This window comes from Strix uralensis, chromosome 1 (genome assembly GCF_047716275.1).
Source record: "Strix uralensis isolate ZFMK-TIS-50842 chromosome 1, bStrUra1, whole genome shotgun sequence".
NCBI lineage: Eukaryota > Metazoa > Chordata > Aves > Strigiformes > Strigidae > Strix > Strix uralensis.
In genome coordinates, this window is record NC_133972.1 from 26,124,694 (window position 1) to 26,148,577 (window position 23,884).

General features: G+C 37.7%; 1 protein-coding gene across 2 annotated transcripts in view; it reads left to right on the forward strand.

The window, feature by feature from the left end:
* OSBPL10 (oxysterol binding protein like 10) overlaps positions 1-23,884 on the forward strand; it is a 120,051-nt gene that overhangs the window by 37,448 nt on the left and 58,719 nt on the right. For both annotated transcript variants that reach the window (XM_074860759.1, XM_074860764.1), the window contains exon 4: positions 11,194-11,385. In XM_074860759.1, the coding sequence (XP_074716860.1) occupies positions 11,194-11,385 (192 nt within the window). The remainder of the gene's footprint in view (positions 1-11,193; positions 11,386-23,884) is intronic.

The window sequence follows — 23,884 nt, forward strand, 5'->3', positions numbered from 1 at the left end:
CTTTTGGTGTTAATACTAAGTCACTGAAAAAAAAGTCCTGCTTTTATCTTCAGTCTTTTAAGCACTTCTATCATTACAAGAACGAAAACATTTGCTTTCCTCATGACTAGTTGTTTGCTACATTAGAAAAAATGCATACAACTTCAAGCAAAAAGGATTCCTTTCTGCCCCAAGATGTTAAGAATATCAGTCATACGTTAACTAGAGTCAAGGTCGTGATCCTGAGTATCTTTGAAAGTTGGACTTTGAAAAGATGGATGATATTTTGAGGAGACTGACGTTCACTGAAGTGTGTGAAGTAAAATAAAACTAACTTTTTGTTCTTTTTGAATGATGTGAGCTTGTCAGGAAGGAACTATGGCATAATTAAAACCCTTTTTGAAGGAGAATCATTTCAGTATTTCGGTACTTTTCCAATTCCTATGGATAGCAATTAAATATGGTTTTTATATAGCTGCGGCCCAGTACTGTTCAGAAAGGTGCAACTCTACTTGATCAGGATACTCTTACAGTTGATGTTGATTTACAGCTCAAGAACTTCCTGTGCTAGATAGAGACTAGTAACTTTTTATACTCAATTGACATAAATGAATTATTCCTCAATAAGTTTTCTGTTTGCTTCTTGAACACTTAAATAGTGTTTAGCATCTACAGTGTACTGTGACGAGGTAGTAGAACTGTTGTTCAGTATATATGATATCAGAGACTTGTGCAGTGGCATCCTCTTACTTCTACTCTCTATTAATTTGCTCAGATTTCTTAATACTGGATTTGTTTTTCTTCTTTTGCCTGCTGCTGATAAATAATTCTGTATTGGTGTCTATTTTAATAACAAAATCTCATTCCAGAGTGGCAGTAATTGAGTTGAATCTGATCTTTGTCTAAATGAAGTTTGGATCATTTTTCCTCCTTAGGTAAAAACTGTTGCACTTAGTAATAATTTATATTCAGAATTTTTGGTACTGCCTCTCCATGTTGAGCTCCTGCTCTAGTAGTAGCTACATATTTTTGATAGGCTCTGAATTAATTAGTATGTCAAGACAAAAGTCTTGGTGTTATAACAGCGAAAATGTCCAGCAATTAGTAGTGGTCCAAAAATAGCAAATAGAATTTTAGGAATTATCAGGAAAGGAGCAGGGAACAAAACGGAAAATACTTGGACTGCTCTAACTCTGTCAAATTCTTGTCTTGAATACTTTTATCAGTCCCCTTTCATTTCTGAAATGGAAACACTGGAGTGGGGGAGAGTACTTTTCATCACTTCAGTTATTCTGTACAGAATGAACCCTGTGTGACAAAACTTGACTACACTTGAGTCTTTTTTTTTTTTTTTCTGATGATGGGAAGGGAAGGGGCAAATCAGGGAAGTATGGTGTTTGTAAGTGCTCTGGAGTGGCTGAATAGGAAGTATTTGCTAGCTGTTAATAATAATACTGGTATGGGGAAGCCTTGGAGAAAATGAGCTGAAAACAGGTTCAGAATGAAAGGAGATGAATGAAAACTGGAGATTATTATGGGATGCTTTGGATGCCAAAAGTGTATATAGATTTGAAAAGTATTCAAAAGGCAAAGTGTTATTAGAAGGTCTTGACTAAGTGAGTGGGAGGCTATTAAATACAAAGACAGCATCTGTCACTATCACGCAACTTTTAGAAACAGGAGGGGCTTAGAATGGAGGAGCATCTCTCCAAACTTGTTCTTGTACTCTTGCATAGTGACCTACTACTGCTGTGGCTTTCTTCTAGTTCCTCAGCTCACTGTGCAAGAAAATAAAAGGATTTCCTTGACTGAGGGGTGGTGGGCATATGGAACTGAGGAATGAAATGAAAGATTATTTCAGACAGCAGAAGGAGGGTTCTTGCATTCTTCTTAGAAGACTGATGAGTTACAGAAACTTGGCATGGGATGCTGGAATATGGATGCATTTTAGTTGGTACAGCCAGTCACACATTTTAATTAGCTTGGGTCCATTTAGTATAAAATAGAAATGCTGAAGAAAACTAAAATTTTTTTTCTTAGTTCTGTGTTACAAGTTACATCTAAAATCAAACTAGATCACTTTTCACTTGAGATGTTTGTTAGTGAAGCATTCTTAATTCTCCACTTTTGTAAGGCACAGAGCAAACAGAGAATTTATGTCTTCTGTATTTTTAAGGTAAACAGTCTGGAAAATAAAGTGTTGGGAATTTATGTGCTTCAGATGAGACCACTGATGATTCTGCTTCTTACTCCAGAAGTGTACTGTACTTGAATCAATGTTGTGCTTACCTGTTCGTAGGAACCTTTCTTTTGACAAGATTTGTCTCTTGTTTTTCAAGATACTTTTTTCCTTTTTCCCCTCCTATCTTCTCAGGGTTAGAGTATTATCTGAAAGACAGATTTCTCCTGACTTTAGCATTGCATATAGTGCTAACTTGGATTTCATCTACAAGTAAGTTTTAAAGTTTCTCTCTGCTTTTCTTTATAAAAGGAAGTGATCAAAAGCTTTAATGCTACAATGATTAGATTTTGGAGATCAGATACTGGTTACAAGGGAGTGATGCTTCACAGAGATTCCAGAAACTAGAAAAAAATGCGTTTCTGTAACTTCTTTTTTTCTTTTCCTCAAAGTTTCTTACTTCAAAACCACTTCCTGGTAGGAGGTAAGGGAGGTAAGAACTGCTGCATTTCTTTGCTATTTTTTTTTTTTCTTGTAGATGAAGGTACTCTAGTATAATTATTAGCATGGGAGTGGAAACATGCTGTTTAAAATATTTTAAATTTACATAAAATAGCATGCTGCTGTTTTAGCCACCTTACTGTTTCTTTTGTGTTGGGGTTAGGGACTGGAATTACATATAGAAGGTCTGTAATGACACAGGAGGGTACATGTTTGACTTCCTTTTGCATAATTGAGGACTTGTCAAAAATGTGTATTTTGGGATTTTCTTAAAATAGCCCTACCATTGATAGGACTATCGTGATTTGATTTGTTATTCTACTGGAGCAGGGCTGGATCTCTCTCTTTCCCCCCTCTCCTCATACTTTGAGGACTGTAGTAAGTGATAACCACAAATTGTCTGTGTTTCAGTGCTGTCACGAACAGGCAGGTAGATACTCACGTGTATTAAGTTTTTGGAGTTTGAATAGAATCTAAGCTCTGTCTCTGCTGGGAACAGGCATGTTTCTGCATCTGGAAGGTTGGAGCCTGAGTGTTTGCTCCCAGCTTCTCACCTTTTTCACAGGAAGAACAAGAGGCAGAAATTTCTAGCTATTTTTTTAGGAGTCATACACTTGAGGAGGATGTGGAACAGGAGTTGTAAAGTATGGAGTGAGGGATATGTTTTGTCTTATGCAAGTGGGATATAGGTTAACTGGGGAAAAATAATGGAATAACCAGGGAAGCAGTGGGAAGGTTCCCAAGAATACCACTGAAGCTACTCTTAGCTACAGATCCTTCATACTGGAGAGAGAACATGTTTCTGAAATCTTGAATAGATATTACTGGAAGGAGATTCATAGGAAAACATAAGAATTTTGAAAATGTTTTTTAAAGCTGAAGCTGTGTTACTATTTCTGTAAAATACTCACAGGAGGGTATTCCTTCTTGCACTGGATCCAGATCAGCACTGGTTTCCTTTCTTTTTCAGAGCTACTGCCTGCTTTAAAATACTACTTAAAGCTTCAGCTGGGGACTGCAGTGGTGGAGGAAATGAAGCAGAGCAGTGATTTAAAAAAAAAGTGGGAAAAAAAAATTTAAAAAATTGTATACTAATGACTAAATTTAGTTGCATCCTAATGAATTGTCCAAAGGTGAGCTATACAGCTAACAAGTGGATATAACACAAGCTAAGTCTGTCACTTTGTTTTAATTAAATTTTACATCTTAATGATAAAAAAGCAGTAAAAGGATAATGTTCTCTGGCAAATAATTCCCATGCTGTAAGATAGTCTTAATGTTCTTGGTATTCCCATACAAGTCTCATTTCGCTTAATTACAGATTGTTCAACCTCCACAGAGTGCCAAGTCACACTGTATTGGAAGAAGTCTTCTATGTCTGGATAGGATGGCTGTTTTTTTAGACTATTCTAAGTGAATATGATTGTACAAGTTTTAATTGAATCATTAATCAAATTGGAATTCAGTGACATAGAATACTTATAAACATAACTAGGCTTATGCATAATTTTTGTGGTAACTTCCAAGAGTAATTTTATATCCATAAATTGTCGCAAGCTAGTTAGTTCTTCTGTTTCATACCCCTTTTTTCTTGACTGCTAATGATGGTGGCTGTAAAAGCACTACTAAAAACAAACACAGGTTTTTATACCAGCTCTTAATTCCAATGTGTGGATCAGTTGCTGGATTGGTATATAACCCTTGTATTTTTCAGTGTGTATCAGGAATGTGGCAGGGAACAGAAACCTTTATCTTGTGCAACAGCTTCTGTCTTAAATTGTGCTCAGAGGGTAACTTTCAGCATAGGTTTGTGCTAGAATAAGGAGGTAGACCCCCGCCTTGTTCCAGTTTCTGGTTTGGAGCTGCACAGTGAGCTGCTAAAAATCAGATGGTGTGGGTTCATGTTTCAGCTGAACTCATCTGCTGATTCCCTGCAGCTGTAAATGGCAGTCCAATTACCTTTCGTCTCCTGCCACCCTTTGTGCAGGCTCTGTTGTGTTTCTGGTCCTGTGTTAGCTTGGGCATCAGAAATGGAAAAAATGGCATCCTACTAAAAAGGGGTTAGCTCTCTAACCAGCTCACTGAGGAATCGGATGAGCATTGATGTAAGGGAACTGGACTCTGCTTCCAGCAGCCCCTGATGGTAAAGCCTTGCTCTCTTCTTCCTCCTGGATGGAGGATGACTGAAATGGATCTGGCAAAACCTAACCTTTCTCGCGTTTAATCTGAGGCTTCGTATTTAAAACTGAGCCAATCTGATGACTGCATGCCTTTGTGAGGGACTGTCCTGCTCTCTTTCCCCTCAAGCAGTGTTCCCGGTGCCTGTTACAACCATCATCCAGCCCTTTGGAAAGGCAGTTTGGGTAGCTAAATCAGCAGAAAATTCTCTATGTGTTTGTCTATGTCTCTGTTTCTTTTCTGGTTTAACTCCCTGGAGTGGCTCTCCATGAGGTCAAATGGGCCTCAGAGCCAGCATAGACAGATGGTGGAGAAAAATTCCAAACCTGCCTCTTTCAGTGGGAACTGCAGTAGTAGATTAGCTGTAATGTGAAGCAGCATCTGTAGTAATAACTTCTGAAAGTTTGAGGTCAACACTTCTGTCAAATCATTGAGGCAGATGTGTAATTTTTCTCCACAGCTGGAAGAATGGCTATCATAGATCTTTGTTTTTATCAGGTTTCTTCTTACCTTATTAATGAATGGCCATGGAGGTAACTTTAAATTTCTAAATGGATTATTTGCTGGGTATTTTTAACATCTGCATGATAATTGTTTCCATAAAGCCTGATTAGTGAAAGTTTCACGTGTTTGCACGTTGTTTTGGTTCTTCTATGCACACCAAACCTCCTTTCCTTCTGAGCAAGTTCACTCTTCCCTCCTCTGGTATGCTTGTCTGCTTCCTCCTCTTGTCCCTTACCTATAGAAGTCAACTAAAGAATGGTTCTTCTAATTAAACATGCTTTGGAAATCCTTACGGTGGTGAGGCCGAGAAGGAAGCAGTCCTTGGCTGTAGATACATGTGTGTTTGACACCTTTTTTCCTCCCTTTGGAAGCTGCGTGAAGATAAGAGTTGCTCACAGCTCTCTGCTTTCAAGATCCTTCTCCAGAAATGGAAAAAAATTCTATTTAAGACTGAACATGAGCCTGCTCAAATGATTCTTGATAAAGAAAAGATTTTATGATGGAATGATTATCATAGTCTCTTGCTTAAAAGCAGACACATATATTGCCTTACTGAAGATGATGAAGCACTAATACTCTGTCAGAAAAGTCAGTACCAGAGATAGTGCTTTACACAAATGTGCAAAGCATCATAAGCTGGTCCCTTTGCAATGCTGAAGTTTGGATGTTATGTAGATTCAATCATTTGCATTTTAATATTTGTGAATGATTATAATGTAAATTTTTAACAGGTCTCTGTCCATTTTTTTTTTACCAGTGTTTGTTTACTTAGGATGCATTGGGAAAGAAGTAGATGGAAGTTGAAATACTGAATGGTGGTGTCTCAAAATTGTAATTACTTTTTGATAGCGTGTGATGTCTTATTGCTCTAAAGCTGCATACAGGGATTGGCTCTGTGCTATATAGAGGAGTAAAGGAATGTCATCTCAGTATTTATTATTCTGTAGAGAATGTCTGTGGCACAGTGCCTGTGAAAACAATGATTATCAGCCATAAACAGATAGGACAATTCACTTCAGAAATTAGCTTATTGATCTCTGGAACATTGCATTTATTTTCCGAAATAAACAAAACTGTTTGCTTCTGGTAAATGGTGAAAAACACTTCAACTTCTTTGTGATAAGGAAGGGCAATCTCCAGGGACAATGAGTCATGAAAAAATTAGTATATTTGGAACTTAACTGTTCTACAATTACATTATTTTAATTGTTAGGATTTTTGATATCCAGATGGAAGCATTCATTATACCGCTTTTTTATGTTGGAGATGGACAGTCTACTAAAATAAAAATCTTAACCCAAATCTATGTTAGCTAAGCATGCTTTAACTAGCTTTAGGTCGTAAAACCAAGACGAATGCAAGTTACAAATTAATCTTTTATTAGCTTCTTTATTATCCTTTTATTAGTTTCATTTTATTAGCAGGCAAAGTGTTGGAGCAATGGTAAAGTGTAGCCTCAGGAAAGAATATTTGTAATCCTTTTGGGATGCTTCAGCCTGTGGATTTCTTGACTCGTTATTGGCACCATGCATTACTAATTGTTGAAGAGCTTATGTCTTCCTTTCATCAGGCTTTTCACTATCTTTTTATTTATTTATTTGCAAACCAGAAAGAAGTAGGACCAAAGAAAATGAGATATGATAATAGTTAGAGGGGCGGATCAGTCATATCAGAGCTCTAGGGGAAGAGCAGGGGATTAGGAATAAAGATCCATCAGTTACTGTCATTGCTTTGATTTCCTGGGAGAGTGACTTTAATGAGCGCTGTAGTATGATATGTAATTAGAATGGCTTTAGCCATGGAAAACATCACATAGATTTAAAAATGTGATTTCAAAAAATCAAAAATTTTTATTTGTGCAGAGCTGTGTATCAGTGCAAAAGAGTTGCTTGTCATCCCCAGTGTTTAATCTGAAGAAGTTCTGCAAAAGAGGAGCCAGTTATTTGGCTGGGACATAGGTGTTGACAATGTGTTACAAAATTCAGAAGTGCCTAAGGGGCTGAGTGTGTAGTTTTCCTGGAGGGGCCTCTTCTGGCAGTGGCAGGAAGCAGCTGTCAGAAGGAGTTAGCTGTGCTCCTGTCTCCTTGGGTGGAGCAGGCACAGTGCTCTGCTGCGGTTCGCTGGGGCGTTGAGGAGTGGAGCCCCGCTTCAAAAGACATTCACCTGCACTTCATGTGTGACTGCTTTTGCAAGTTTTAAGTTGGAATTTTTTGCATTTATCATGGGGCCTTGCCTAGAGATAGTTTCATGGGTAGCCAGAGATCCTGGTGCTGAGCTCGTTTAAGGTTTGTATGTTACAGATGTCCTCTAAAGAATAATCCCAAGTTAGATGCTAGAGGATTTGTGTTGTGGGCTGGTGGAGTTTTCTGGCACACTGGTCGGAAACGTTGGGTCACTAGATGGATGAAGGGTATAAAGGGACAGAAAACAAAGAGGTGAAGAAAACTTGTTTATAGACCTGTAGGAGCTGTTCAAAGCAATGTATTTGGCTCTGATATTTGGCACAGACTATGGCTGTGTGTGCTAATTCAAGATTGCCAATGTTGCTGACTTGGTGAGTTGCATGGGATTGATAACTAATCTTGTGTTGAGAGAAGAAGGAGAGGGAGCTAGGAGAGGCTCACCAGCAGTTGATCTCTCCTTAGAGATCACATAGCACTATTGTAGGGCAAGACACGCAGCTGAGTGTCAGGCACACCAGGCAGTGTGATACGCTTAGCTCTTGTCAGGCTGTGAACTTGTGTGCCTAGAGATTTGTGTGTACCTAGTGTCCCTGTAGCAGGACAGCCTTCTTGAGCACCACCTGCTGCTGAAACTATACATAGGCTGTTCTTCCTGGTTTTTTTTTTTTCTTTTCTCCTGCTCCACTGATTCCCAAACTCTGTGCCCTAAATGACTGTGCACCAACAGTTGCTGTGAGCTGCCACATGCCTTTGCAAAACTTAATGAAAAGCCATTTTAAATGCACTGTGGTCCCACGGACTGTTTATTCTGCCTCAAGTCCTGATTTAGGAGTGTAGTTGATGTACCCCACTGAGTTGTGATATGAACTAAAGCAAATCTTGCAGGGGAAAAAAATCTAACCTGGATTAAGAGACTCCTAAAATGATGGCCATATCTGATTCTTGGAAATGTGTTCATTGCTTATTTGTGATACAAAGCCAGTTAAAAAAATTGCAGCTAGCTGTCAGCTTTTATACTAACAGTTCACTATCAGATTTGTGACTCCCAAGCATAAGTGGGGTTTGGTGAAAAGTGTGTTGTGTTAAGTGACATGATGAGAGAAAATGTGAGGTGTGGGCTGCAGTCAGGGTGTTTGTTGTGATCCATGGGTCAGCTGCAGGTAGTTCACTGCAGTTTGAAGCACTGTCTTGAGGAAAAATAGCATTGAATTGCCAAATAATATCAATGATACAGATATTCACGTAGAATATACGTGCATTTCAATTTATGAACATAGCTCTAAAAGTGTTCAGGTTAAATCAGATTATTCGGGCGACTGTTTTTTCTGAAAGCTCTCTCCTAGAATTCCTTCCTGATTCTGTATTTAAACTGAAATAGTGCATGGATTTTTTCCATATTCGTTTTGTGTTATTTTGTTGTTTGAAGATCTATAATTTCCCCCTCCCCCAATCAAAACATAGTAAAACTTTGCTTCTCACAGAATGTTGTTTTCTTTCAAGCAAAACTAATGGCTAAACTCACTGTTTTATGTTACTGCTGTTTATTTGAGTTTTAGGATCAGTTTAGCTATATCAAGGTAGTAGTCTTGTATATTTAATATTGTGATCACAGGATACTAGAATGTCAGTGATTCTCAGAAGATTTCATTCTAAAAATAAAATGACTTTTATTAAACTAGAAGATAAGTTGCTCTTATGCTGAAAAAAAAAAAAGAAATTGTCTTGTTCTCTGCACCCTGAATTTAGTTTAGAAGTATTCTGATGCTAGTCAGTTTAAAAAAGAAACATCAGTAAGTATATTCTGTTATTATATACTAGGGATAGCCTTTTTCTGTGAAACTTCTATTTAAAAAAGGAAATTCAATCGTACCCAGTTCCCTCATCCCCTTCCTTCTCCCAAATACCTTTTTCTCTGGCTCTTATTTCAATTGTAGTTATGTCTAAGCAATGCTCTTTCAAATGGAAGATGAATTAAAAACCTGGCAACCTTCTGTGCCCTTCTGGCAAATTCCACCCCCTGTGCTTTTTATTTGCCTTAGAGTCAAATCCAGGTTTATTGCAGTTGTGAATTACCATCTAGGATGGATAGTTTTTGAATGTCTGATTCTACAGATGCTTATTATTATAATCTTATTAGTCATGGTAGTAAAGAATATATTCGTTGCAAAAACAGAGTCAGACCATCATTCTTGGCAGTGTTTGTAAGTGTAAGTCCAGACCAATTGAATAAAGCTTATTTCTATGAGTTTAGCAGCTCTTTGCAGGGTGGAAATGAGATAACCCATTTTTTAAACCTTCAAATGTCTCAAAAAATCAAGTTAGTTTTGTGTGGGGGTTGCAGAGAGGGATCACGTAACCTACTTCACTCTGCCTTCTTGGCAGTGCCAGGTAGTCTGCCTTGTCATTTATAGTCAGTCTAGTGGTAACGTGATGCCTGATTTTAATTCCAGTGCTAGCTGAAAACTGTACACCTTGGATTTAAAGTCCTTTAGTGAAGTACCTCAGAACTGCAAAGTTTGACCTGTAAGGCATAAGAAAAGAGACTGTACCCAAGTAATATTTTTGTGCACTTGCCAGCAGACTCAAGAGTAGTACCCCCCATTGATGGTTTTAGCAATCTTGACGGCTGCCATCATTACTTGTGCAGGGTTTGTAGGAGAGGTGAAATGGTATTTCACCCATAGGGCTGTATATTTGCCTCACTTTCTTAAAGTGCTACTAAATGTTACTCTGAAGTGGTTTGTGTTTCATGAGGTAAGAGTTATTCTGTTTCAGTTTTAACCTTACAGATGCAATCAACAGTTCATGTAGAAGGGAAAAGCTCTTCTTATATTGTACTTTTATATATGATGTCCCATGGTGCTCCAGTGCACGTCTGAGCTTGGTTGAGAATTTCTGTCCTAAAGACATCCAGGAAAACTTGGGTTTGAGGGCTGCAGAAAACAAACCAAGATGGCAACACTGACAAATGGTTAGATAAGGACAGAGTTCATGAATGTTCAGACTGATTTTGTAGGTTGTATGTTAAGAGTATTCACACTGCAGATACTGTTGGAGATTTATTTCTGGCCTTTTTTGTATTTAGGGTTTATCCCAAGCTTACTCCAAAACATGTTGACTCTTTAAGCCATGTCTTGTTTTAAATGTTAACGTTTAATTGGTGTGTGGATTGGCCTTGCCAAAATTGCAGCTTCTCTATGTTGAAAACAGCACTACACTGTTTCGGAAGTTCATCAGGTGAAAGCATTAAGATTTTTTTTTTCCTTCCTTGCTGTTCACAGCAGTTTGGTGAATTATAGGTCAATGGCTTCATAAAAAATACTTGTGTTGGCATTGTTATTACTCTGTCTGCAAAATCCTTCCTAATCTTTCCTAACAAGTATGGTGGTAAGAATTTAGCAGCATGTTAATATGTAAGATTTTGTGAAGTTTTTTGTGAAGGCCAATTTCAGACAATCCAGGAAACAAAGGTGATAGCAACAATGTTTCCAAGAAGATCCCCGTTGAGCACTGCAGATGGTCCAGAAGGAATAATTCAATCCTGAGCACAGTTACACCTCCAGATTTAGGTTTGTGAGGAAAGTAGAACAGCACAAATCTATAGCCTGAATTGTAAATTACTTACTTTTGTAAAGGTTCCTAATATCAACATCCTATTGCTTGTTCTAGAGCATTTCATCCTCACGAAGTAGAAGCTCATCTCTGCTGCCGCCTGGGACAGTTAATTCTGCATCTCCTAGTGGCCAGAAACATATGAATCAAAGTGGGCCAACTGTTGTAACCATCACCCATCACAAATCGCCTGCAGCTGCTCGAAGAGCGAAGAGCCAGTGTTCTGGTCAACTCCATGAAGTCAGAGAGGTAAGAGATAAAAATCTGCTGTTTTGCTATAACTTCTAAGTATTTATTTTGCTTTACAATAAGCAATCAACTCTGACAAGTTAACAGTTCTCTTTGTTTCCTACTTTATGTTTGACTGCCGTGTTTTGATCCCCTTGCTGAGCAAAAGTCAGTCTTTAGTTCTAGTTCAGCTTAAAGTCTGGTGTAGATAGACTTTTTAATGCTGATTTTAAAATTAGTGGGTGTGCATGCTTAAAAGAGAAAGTAGGTTGGCCACAGCTCCCAGACTTCGCAGTGGTGCTGCAGTGCTGGAGGAACATCTCTTTTAAGATGCATGCAGCAGCACCTTTAAGATTGGAAGGAGGGCCCTGAAACACTTAAATATAACTAGAAAAAAACAAAACTTGAGTAACTCTGATGAATGAATGTGAAAGATGACACAGCTCCCCACAGTCAGCAGTTTGTTTCTATATGGCTGTAGTCTTCACTTTGTTGTCAAGATTCTGTTGCTGGCGTTGTGATGGAAGAAAGCTTTGTCCATATTAGACATGTGAAAAGCTAACAAGAAAGAATTTTTCTTTCAAAGCGTGTTTACCAGGGTTTAAGAAGTATAACCCATATACCAATCTAAGTCTGTCTTTCAGACAACAAAAACAGCACAGAGTTTTAAGCTTAAATAGTATGGCAGACTTTCACAGAACTCGCTCTCTTTCATCCCTTGTTATTTTTGCTTTGTCTAAATTCCTTGCTATTCTCTAATAGTGCCTCGTAGGTCCCCCTCCTACCAAACAAACTGTTGGCAGTCTAGTTGCTTTAAAGCACTATTTCATCACATGGGTTTAAAATATCTACCCCAGTCCCTCAAGCTGCAATCTTAAGAGTCTGCTTTTAAGTTTATTCTCCCTAAATTTTTTAGAAATGGAGACCTTTCATATTAAGATTTTGAATAAATTCTTACTGTGTGCTCACAATGAAGATTCGTTACACATCCTGATGAAGAAAGCTTGTTTTTATTCTAGTAACGTTAAAAGTGAAAACTTCCCTTGTATCCTCTCTTGTATTAACAGTAGTCATTCCTTGTTCTGAAGAGTGCACTATTTGAATGTCACACACATTTTCTTTACATTGTAGAAAACACACGTTTGTTTTTCATGAGGATATCTTGTCTTTGCCTACCAATCATATCCCCCAAGTTGTTTCTACCTTACTAAATATTTGCTCTTATACGTTGAATTCAGAATGCACCTTAAACCTATTAATAAAATGAACAGTGGGAGCTGTTGCAGCTTTGTCAAATGAGACTGAGTAGAGCTGAAAGGAATTTAAAAGAGAGAATTAGTGTATGTGCTGGTCATAATAAGATGGGAAGGGAAAAAGTCAACAGATGCAAAGAACTACACTTGGAAAGGAAGAAATAAATACCAGCCTATAGTAAAACAGAGAATAAGTGGCTATGTATCATCCCTGCAGAAGAGGCCTGGGGGTTGCTGACTATTTGTTTGCAGTGTATTGCAATGTGATGTCATTTCAAAAAGGTAAATATTATAGGTCTTTAATCTGTAATCACAGAAGATAATTATTTTTCTATGTTTGATGTGAGTGATATCTCAGCTGCAGCACCAAATCCTGTGAGAACAACTTAGAAGGCTGCAATAAAAAAAAAATCTTAAACGTTGACCATAAGGTAATGATTGAAGGATAAAAGAAATGAGTGTTTTTCAGGGTGAGAAAATGGTACTAAGATAAACGATGCATAAGAAAGTTCCGCAAGGAGGCGTGTGAATGTTACCTTTTTACAAGTTGGATTTTCTTTCTTTTTTGGTGTGCTGCTGCTTAAAGAAGAGCGTATCAGTGGAAAAAATCAAGCCTTTTTCCCTCCTTCCCAGTCTCATATAAAAAGTGGCTGCTTGACTGATCTTGTTTCTGTCTTGTGAAAGGACATGTCTGTTTTTCCAGATTAAGGAAGTAGACAGATTTCATTTCAGTGGCATGTTCTGTGCATTTCCTTCTCTGTCCTTTTCCAGAGCGAATACTATATACTTGGGTATATGCTGCCTGTTTTTTAGGGAATATTCTTGTTCCCTGTATGAGATCTACCCTGCTTGTTAAATTTATGAATAAAGAGAAGAGTCCAAAGGCCTTCACAAAAGTGCACTTAAATCTGTTCTAGTCCTTTTTTCTAATCTGAAATGAGGAGAAATAAGAACTAAAAGTACAATAAGAGAGTTAATCCCCTCCTCAACATCCAAATATTTGCTTTTTATTTGGAAGTTGTTTGGTATGATTGGGATGATTTTGGAGATCTGTGTTAGTGTTCCTCTTATAGAATGAAGTTATTGAAGCTTTGACATGCAAATAAGCTTTTTTTATTGTACTATAAATAGGACTACATTAACTAATTTTACATCTTGTAAAATACAGAAGTTGAATCAACAGAAGGAGTTGATATGCTTCTGGAAAATGAGACGAAGCATGTATTTTAACTTCTAAAACAATGTTATGGTAATACTACAATATTATATATGAGATCTGGGAAAAACAGGAGTGCTGCAAAAGGGACGTCCTTTACTCAGGACATATGGTCTTCACTAGCTTGGACAATGTCCTTGGGAAGTGCTGAACTTGAAATGGCTACTCAATTCTGGACCAGTCTTTCTTGATTTGGCCATGTTATTTGGAAACAGTGAAGTGTCTCCATGTTGCAAGTAAGACAAAATATACTCCTATATTTAACATAATGTGATGATATTTGGTAATACTTGATTGTTCTTTTCCCCCTGTTTTCCTTTCACAGTAAGAATAAACAACACATTGTTTCCTTCTGTTGTTTGTTATGGCTGATTTATTTATTTTTTTTAGACAGCATAGAGAATTTTAGTTTAAAACAGATTATAGCAAAGATGTCTATTGAGCACCACAGTGACATGCAAAATTCTATAAAGGTAGTAAAAGCAACTGTGTAGGGCTCCAAAATGACACATGTATCAGATGTTTATTGTGAAATTAGACCTCTACCCTTTTTTTAAAGTCTTGGTAAATTAAAATTGAGCATGGATATGGAGCTTTTGACTGCCGAAAAACCTTGACTTCTAATACTCAAGCTGATTTTGTATAGCATTGAACTGAAAAGGAGCTCAGGAGCATTACTTTCCATCATACTGTAATTTTTTTTGTTCAATATTGTTCTCTTAAATCAGAGTTTTGTTTATATTAACGTGATGTTAATAGTCCAGTTCATACTGATTTATGGAATGCTATATCAAAACTAAAATTCACCATGCATTAATTTGGGAGGGCTGATTTGTTATGTGTTGCTTTTTATGCAGAATTATTTGAGATCCTACTTCTTTATTTGGGCCATAACTTATCATTAAAGGGGTGCTTTCAGCTGATTTTTTTTAGTAAGTGATTTTTATGGTAACCTAAGTGTGTGTGGTCTTGAAATTGAATTCTGTTTTTTAAACTATGCATATTATTATCCTCTTAGCAATTTGTGATAAGAGCTATGCTTGCAGAATTCTTTACTGCAAGGCGGTTAAAATTAATGGGAACATAAAGCCCAGTGACCACGTCACACTGCATACTAAATTTTAGCTGTCACTGAACTAAATAATAGTGGCACACTTCATCTTGGAATGGTGTTTATTTTGGCTGAGAGTGCCTGACTATTGTATGACCTCTGCCAGTGTTACCCACTGTTGTTAAAGAACCAAGAATTGCAGTATGTAGTAACTTATATTAATTATTTGCAGAAGTTTAGGGAAATTAAATGAAGTTAATAGAAAGAAGTCTAGAGAAATATTTTTTTCCATAATTTAAAAAAGTGAATAGAGGAATTTCTGATCCCTTTGAAATCTGGTGTTTGTTGCGACTTCTGATACTCTACAGTGACTAGTCATCAGCATGTGTTTCTGAACATCTGGTACAGTGAGATCCAAATTTCATGGGGCCTTCACCAGTGTGACATCTATTTGATGTGCCAGTGGGCAATTCCAGAATTTGAAAAGGACTGCTTTTTGGTAAGATGACAGTCCTACTGCTTCTTGCATGTTCTTTGCCATATATAAACGTGGTTACCATTTGATTCCTGCAGGAATTATGCAACTAGCTGATAGTTCTTTGCCTCCTCCCTTACAATATATGGAAAATCGAGGACTTGCACCTAGGGCTTCATGGATTAAGGTTTATTTGCAATTTGGTGGGGCTGCAGCCATCCAGTTAAGGTTTATTTGCAGTTTGGTGGGGCTGCAGTCATCCATCTATGTGGCTACCAGGAGAAAGAGATGATTCTAAAACACTTTGGGGATTTTCAAGCGAGAAGTGAACATCTTCAGGTCACTGTAATATTTGGATAGTAAAATTAGGAACTGTGACTAGCTACTGTTAGGGAAAAAGAATGCTGTTGTCTGTGGAGAACTGTTCTGTTACAGAATAATAGCACTGCACAGGCAGTGTTGTAGGTGAAAAAGCAGATGCAGTATTGAACCACTTGGGGAAGCATTCAGACTTCTAGGACTTTCACATGTGAACACACAAAGACATACATTAAGCTGTGAGTGTGTTGATGGTAAAACTTTGTAATCAGTGTTTAAGCTGGTAGTAGGGGAAAAACTGATGATTTTTGTTCCATGCCAAATTTTACTTTTCAGCTTTGAAAAAGTCAAGTTTTGCATTTTATTTCAATTTTTTGATCCTCCTTTTGTTTCACTGGATGTTCATAAAAAGGTCGATGGATAAGATCAATCTAATGCCAGTTCTAACAAAAAGAATGCTGTAGCTCTTGATGTTTTGCATAGCATTGAGGTTACGTGCAACAGTTGTGTGATATGGTTGCATGTAAAAAAATTGTTTCAGATCCTTGAACAGGTCATGCATAAACAGTGTGAAGTATGCACAAAGAACATTTAAAAAAATCCTGCTAATGGAAGCGTTTAGTGAAGTATGTGTATAATTTTGATTAGTTTGATAAACGTATATGTAAATAGGGAAAAGTGCTTTATATTAGATCTATTCCTCTCTATTGCTTTCACTGACGGTTCTCATTGATTTTGGAGTGTGGGAAGATGAGAGCAAGCTTTGTGACAAAGATGACCTTCAGAATTGCATGGCTAATAAATCAAATACTTGCTTTTAGAGGTTGAAAACGGTCTCATCATGTTCACCTAACTAAAAGGTGTGGATGTAGGATGGACTGCTAAACTATGCTAACTTCAGTCTTTCTGGCCTAGTAATGTCGGTGCTTTATCAGTGAGAGGCCTGATAACCGTGGACTGGAGCTGTGATAGCACTGCTGAAGTCTGTGCTGCTGTGTCTTTGCTAGTCAGATTTAAAACTAGTTACCTAAAATCATGTCTGTTTTTCCTTCTAGACATGTTTTAGTATAAAAAGTAGCTTTGTGGTGTTTTCTTTGTGGCAGTTTGTGGTTGATTCTTCTAACTAGAGTCTTCCTGCACTTCAAAACTGCTATAGTAAATATACTCTATAAATTTCTGCATTATTGGACTGATCAAGGAGTTTCATCTTGGTAGTTTATAGGTACTGCAGAAAGTGTTTAGAGTGTTTCACTTTTGAAATCTAAGTATCCTGTGTTCATTTGGACAAATAATATGGTGGTACAGTGAGTGGCAAATTTGGAAAGAGAAGCGAAAAAACACAGAGGAGGAACCTCTGTTAGTTACAGATCTCCAGCTTTTCGTGGGCTTGTGTTTAAAATATCTTCCACCCCCCACTATACATAGTAAATTAAAGGTTAAAGGGTCATCCTTTTGATCATCTTTAATCAAGTGTATTGTATCATATATATGGAATAGGTAGTCTGTAACTATAGATGGATGCTGGTCAGATAATGAGATATGTTACTTAATAAGTTACATCTTAATACCACTCCATCCATACTTTATATGTATTGTATGTATTACACTTTCATTTGTCTGGAAACCCATTGTCACAAATTTCATTTTAATTAGCAGGGTGTGGAAAACAGGGACTAATGTCTCCAGTCTAAAACAATGTCCAAATGAAAAACTGCAAAAAATGCAAACCAAAACCATAGCTGTTTCTCAGAAAGCAACGATTTCTTCTTGGCTAGTGGTATGAAGAAAACATAGCAGAAAACCTTTGGGTCAGTTTCTGCGTCCACTGAAGTCAGTAGAAAGTAGGATAAGGCCTTAAATCTTAATTCAGTTGTTGATACTTATTTGGCATAGAACATGCTCGTGCAAGTTATACTACAGCTACTACTATTTAACCGTGCTTAGAAACACTTTTTGAATTGAGAAGTGTTGTAATACAAATTGCTGTTTCGGGTATGTTTAACAGCTTAGTTGCAGCTGAGCTGGTTGATCTTGAAAGGGTTGCTCCCAGCTGTGTTTTAACAGGAGCCATTATAGTTTGTTTAGGGGCATTAAACCTGTAATAGTATAAACCAGTTTCAAACCTAATGTGAGGGCTAAAGAGTGCAGCTGCAGATGTTATTATTGCACTTCCTTCTGAATTGATATTGGCCCCAGTTCTAGAAATGTGTGTGCCTCATACAGTATGAAAATACCAGTGCAAGCATGCAGAAATGTTCTTCTGGCTGTTCAGCAATGTTACTGTGATTGGCTGTTATCCATATCCTTACAGACAAAAAGCGAATTTAGAGCATATAGAACAGATGAAATTATTTGGTATCTTCTGTGGCAGTTTCTTTGGGGGCTATTTGACTTGTCTGTAGAAGTCTCATCTCTTATGTCTGTTTATTCTACCTGAAGTTAGTACTGCAAAGATCAATAAAAGCATGTCTCCTCAGGGGATACATAGGATGCTTAAATCTCTGGGAGTGTCAGTCTAGTACCTTCCTAAGTAGTAAATGTGCATGTGCTTATAAAAATTATTCAGTAAATAGCATTAACTGTCTTACTTTTGGGATGAGGAAATGTAAATTATTCTAGTACTACACACCCATAATTATTAAATCACATAAACTTGAATTGAATGCTCTTGTGTTCTCTGAATCTTTACCTTGCCTTTGTGGTATCTTTGAGGTTGCTAAGAGTGCATATGTTACACCTTCCTAAACTACACCTTGTTCTGTGCATTTGATTTTGTATGCGTGCGAAGGTTGAGTCATCCTGGATTCCAGATGCCTAGGCAGGGAGAATTAAGGTTGCTATGGGAATCATAGAGCAAATGTTCTTCTAAAATTACACTGTTTGTCCATGCAGGTTATGTCAAGAGTGAACCTCATTCATTATTTCTGATTATTTTTTTTCCCCCTCCCAAATCTGAAAAATATAAATGATGCAAACATTAAATTTTTCTTTCAGCCTGTAGTTTAGTAGTAATTGAGCATGTGTAAAGACAACAGTTTTCAATCATTTAATAAATGGCAATTTATAAATTAGGGATAATGCGGTGTATATTATAGCTACATTCAGAGACTGCTGCAGCACTCATTTTCTTAAGCAATTGCAGAGAAGCTAAGATTACTTTTTACAGTTACTAAAATATTTCATTAAATTTTAGGTAGATGGTAGGTTCCCAAAGGAGCTTGAGAGAAGTCAGATTTGAAGGGAATTCAGTCTCCAGTATTTGTATGCCTTCAAAACTGTCACTTAATTTTGTACATAAACCAGAATTCAACTGTTCTGTTTTATATACATATATAAGCCAGCATAGTGTATCATAGTTACCTACATTTTTTGAAAGCTACAAGGCTTTTACTTTCACAAACCACAAATACTGCAGTAGATTCAATTTAGAGTTGACAGTTTGAAAATGAAGCTTTAAAGAAAACATACTTCAGTAAATCTTTTCTCGGATTGGGGATCCTATTGCATGGCTGCTTGTGTAGTGGTCTTGCTTTCAGCGTGGGTTTCTGGGTGACTGCATGGCAAACCCTGAATGCGACAAGGTGCACTTACCTTCTGCAACTCTGTTTATAATGCAAATTACTGCTTCCAAGATACATAGGATATTTTGTTAACCCACACTTAAATGCTATTTTTATTAGATTAAGTAGAAGATATTTTTGAATGTTCTCAGTGGTAATAGATGACAGTGTAATATTAGGTGGCCAGCCAAGTTTCAAATATTAAGTACAGAAAGTACTTACGTAAACGCCCTCCAGGAGAAAGTAACCATAGAAATGGCTCATATTTTAAGTGTACCATTCAGTTTACATTATTATACGTGTTTATCGAGGGACTTGCTATAATCTTCAACTCCTTGTGTAACACCCAAAGTGATGCATACTACACTAAGAAATACAGGAAACATTTTGATTTTACAACAAATGGGAATAGTAAACACTATAGCTCTCATCAGTTATTTAAGAAAGACCTGATCTCTAGCAGCTTTTGCTACGTTCTTACTGTTATTTCCATCTCTAATGCTTGGCTTGCAGGTTTTGAATGCTTTAGAAACTTTGTGTGTGTTAGCTGCTTTTGAGCAGCTGCTTACCTGCTTTATGGTTGCAATTCTGATTTCTGACAATATGCTTTTAAAACATGGCAAATAACATCATGGCTAGCAATATTTCATCCAACAAGCTATATATCTGCCTATACTTTTAAGTAGCATATACTTTTAAGTAGCTTTGTATTACAGGTACTAGATGTATACATACACTAGATGTATATAATTGATTAATTACATTTAATTTTTATTATGATTCATGTATTTGTCTCTGGTCCAGGAAGAATGGTCCTGTGTTCTTGCACATATTGCTTAGCATGTTCTTCTGGTGATATCTACTGTGTTCTGGGATGACTGCTTACATTTTTTTCTGACAAAGATCCCAGTTATCCAATTGCAGTTTTACTGGTAGGTTTAGGCTGGCAGACATAAAACACATGAATTTGTGGAAAAGTTGCTGTATAAATGCAATTCTACCGTATGTCATAAATTGGCTACTCAGAATCATGGTAGTGGATGTTGAATCACTTCAGTGCTCTGAATTTAATGATGTCAAACCAGTTGACAGTCAGTTTTGGGACATGCGGAGAAGTCGAGGGTGGATTTGGAATGCTTTGTCACAAGTCATAGAGGTACACTTTATTCAAGGCTCAGGAATGGCAAGATTAGATAGCCTTGATAGTGACAGTTCACTTGCTTTTCAGAAAACAGGAGATGAATTGACTGTAGGATAGGGAAGTAGTATCTACTTTGATTAAAACTGAAGGTCGTTCCAGTGTGTACTGCACACTGTTGTTTAAAAGACAGAAATAAAACTTTATTTTATGCTTGGACAATACAAGCTAGGTGGCTCAGAGGTGGGTGAAAGGAAGTATAAGCAGTGCTCGGAAAGGGAGGAAGCAATTGAAATTTGGATAAGTACTGCATGGGATATTGGACTACTCTGGCTGTATGTGTGTTTATATATTCCCAGGTGGAACAGAATAATTTAAAAATAGAAAAGAAATTAAAAAGGATTCAGAGATATGTTTTCGAGCACCATGTTGCACTGGAACATTTATCTTCTGAAGACTGATTTCACTCAAGTACAAAAACCAGGTTTTATCAGTAGTATGCTGTATCATGGTAAACTAATAGAATTTTCCTGTGATTGCTGATGTTGACTTAATGACTAGCCGCAACCTTTTAGGTGCTCTTTTGAATGCTTAAAATTCACAAACGTGCCTTAATTGGTGATAATCAAAATATGCTTTCCAGCTCAGTGCTATAGCTATTAACTTCACCAAAGTGATCCTTCTGAAATCTGTAAGAAAAACTGCTAATCGGAAGAGCCCATAGAATAACATCTGTGTATAAGCAATGTTTAATCACTAAACCTAATGACTTTCCTTGCAGATTTTGAGGTCATTTTTATAGTAAAATTGCATAAAAATACTTTCCCACATGGTGTTTTTTAAAGCTGTGTTCTCAATACTGCATTCTGTGGTTTAAAATACAGCAGTGTGCTTCCTGCTTGGCTAGATGGCAGCCAATTGCTGTCCAAGATTTACTTGAACTTGCAAGCTCCTTCCTTTTGCTGCTCTAAGTTTTGGTTCTGGATGACTGGAAGCAACTCGGGGTGGGGGGGGTGGGGGGGGTGTGAAGACAACCTTGGCAGCCACTGTCTGCTTTTTTTCTTCCTATGGTTCTACCTCAAGGTCGCAATACCCTGCTCCCATTGACTTACCATTTACTATCATCTTTGATAATAAATGGTAAGTCTTAGTAGGTGACTATTAGTAGGATATGGTTAATATAGCAGGTAGATTAGCAAATGCTCAAGAAAAGAGCTCACAGTGGGGGAACCTAGCACTTACTAGTTGTGTTTTTGTAAAAACCTTATACTGGTAGCAAATGTCATGCACTACCACCTACACGTGTCGGAGTATCCACAGGGAGCTCTAATGCAACAGGCAAAAAAGAGAATCTGTCATGTCTCCTGCAATAGACTCTGGTCCCCAGACATCTCCCTCCAGTGGCAAAATGACCAGTGCTAGATTGATACTGATCATTTTGCAGGAAATGTATAGCCCAGTCACTCTGATTTGTGGGGAAAAGTAGTGCTCATTGATACAGTTTGTCTGAATCATGCTCTTTAACTTGAGTATTTATTATGGCAGACAGCTTTTACCTAAAAGCTTTAACTTCTCACCTAAAGACTTGTGGAGTAGCTCCATGAAACACTCTTAAGACACTGTCAGAGGAATTTTCTTTTCCTCCAGTGTTTAAGTACTTTGTTTGTAAATCTTCCTCATCCACAGGAAAAAGAACCTGAAGTTTATCTTGGTTTGGAATGGAGAAGTGTTCTCTTCTTCAGAGCTTAAGCAGCAAGAAGGGATTCTCAGAATAACTAGCAAAAGCTTGCTTTTTTTTTTTCTTCCCCCAGCCATTAAATATGAAACCATTCAAGGGGAGCTGAATATCTCAGGGTATTGATTAAGATTAAAAGCATTCTCTAGTTTAGAAAATCCAAGATCAGCTGTCTGCTGAAACATTCTCTGGCAAGGTTTGAATTTTTCATCCTAGTCCATCTCCATGGACACAAGGTCTTTTCTGTAATTTCTCCTTCCTCCCCCTGCAGTTTCCTTTGTCATTCACTAACTCATTCCTCAGGTGAGAAGGACAGATTGAATATAGAAAGCATGCATTTAACCTTAAGTCTGGAACTGTGGCCATAAAGAAGTGTGGTAAGGAGTCTGCCTGAGGTAGCAAAGAGAAGTATCTGATTTGTTTTGGCCTGAAGTAGGTGAGGTGTTTTGCTGAGATTTCTGGAAACATTCCCAGGGATCCTGCCAGAGCTGCTAGATCCTCTCTACTAACTAGCATGTGTGTTGCAAGGGCTGTGAACCTCTCTGGTGTCTCTTTACTTGTGGAGTTTTGTAGAAACTCACCGTGGACCGTCAGGCTGTCCTTGGGAGTGTTTTGCATCCAAATAAAGTGTCTACATAAAATCCCAGAGAACGCTGACAGAGATGTCATACACTCTTGGGTATTTGAAGATAGATCTCTTAAGTATATCTTGTCTTTTTCTCTTCTGAGCAGAGAAATGCTTTTGTAAAACAGGTGGTTAGGTCACTTCCTTTTGCTGAGCTTCTGCCTGTTTTAAAGCATTGAAGAAAAGGAGGAGCTTCTTCCCATATACCTGAGTTGCAACAGGCTGAGAATTTCTTGGGAAGGTAGAGTGCTTTTCCTTCTCTGGTGCTGGAAGGAATTTTTAAGGCTTCCAGACCCATCAACAAAAAAAGACCCTTAGCCCCTTTTTCCTCCCTCCCCCAAACCAACAGTCTTATGGGTTAGAGCATAGTATGCAGACCTACAAAATACGAAGTCTAATTATTGTAAGTGTGCAACTAACAGCAAGGGATCTTGGAGGTGTGACTAATAAGCTACTGGATAATAGACTAGGGAGTAAGAAGTCTGTAGTCCATCAAATGATTAATGTATGTTGTCTACACAAAATAGAATGATACTATGTTATAAGGATATGCAGCGAGTGTCCAAGTTACAGAATTTAAAGGTATAAAATACGAATTGAATGTGTAAAGAATGGAGAATAGGATCATGTCTAGTATATGAATAAATTAACTAGGCAATTCTGAAAGTGCATGACAGGAGTCAGTAAATAACAGCTGCTCCTTGGAGTGTAAATCCTGTGCTGAGGTCCCCGGAGAGCTCATAGCCCCTGGAGCTGGTGATGGCGACCAGTGGAACAGCAGTGGCGTCAATGGAAGCAGCAGACTGGAAAAAGTAGCCAAGAACAGGAAACAATTGAGCCAGACTGCCGCCTCTGCAGCTTGTTTTCTCCTAGTTGTCTTCGACTTAGCTTTTAGAATCAGCCCTGATGACATTCGCTCTCTGTTCTGTAAGGTTTTCCTCACAAGGAACCACCCTGTGGAGCTCTTGATGAGAAGGCTGAGCAAAAAACAAAACCCCAAAGGAAATAATCCTTTGTTAGATGAGACAATGAAGATAGTTAGCAGCTGGCTTTTCAGTTGTTCCCTTAACAGAGATTATGTGGACTCCTGGTTAGGGAAAAGAGAACAAAATAGCGGATGGGGGTGGGTGGAGCTTGTTTTCATTCTCC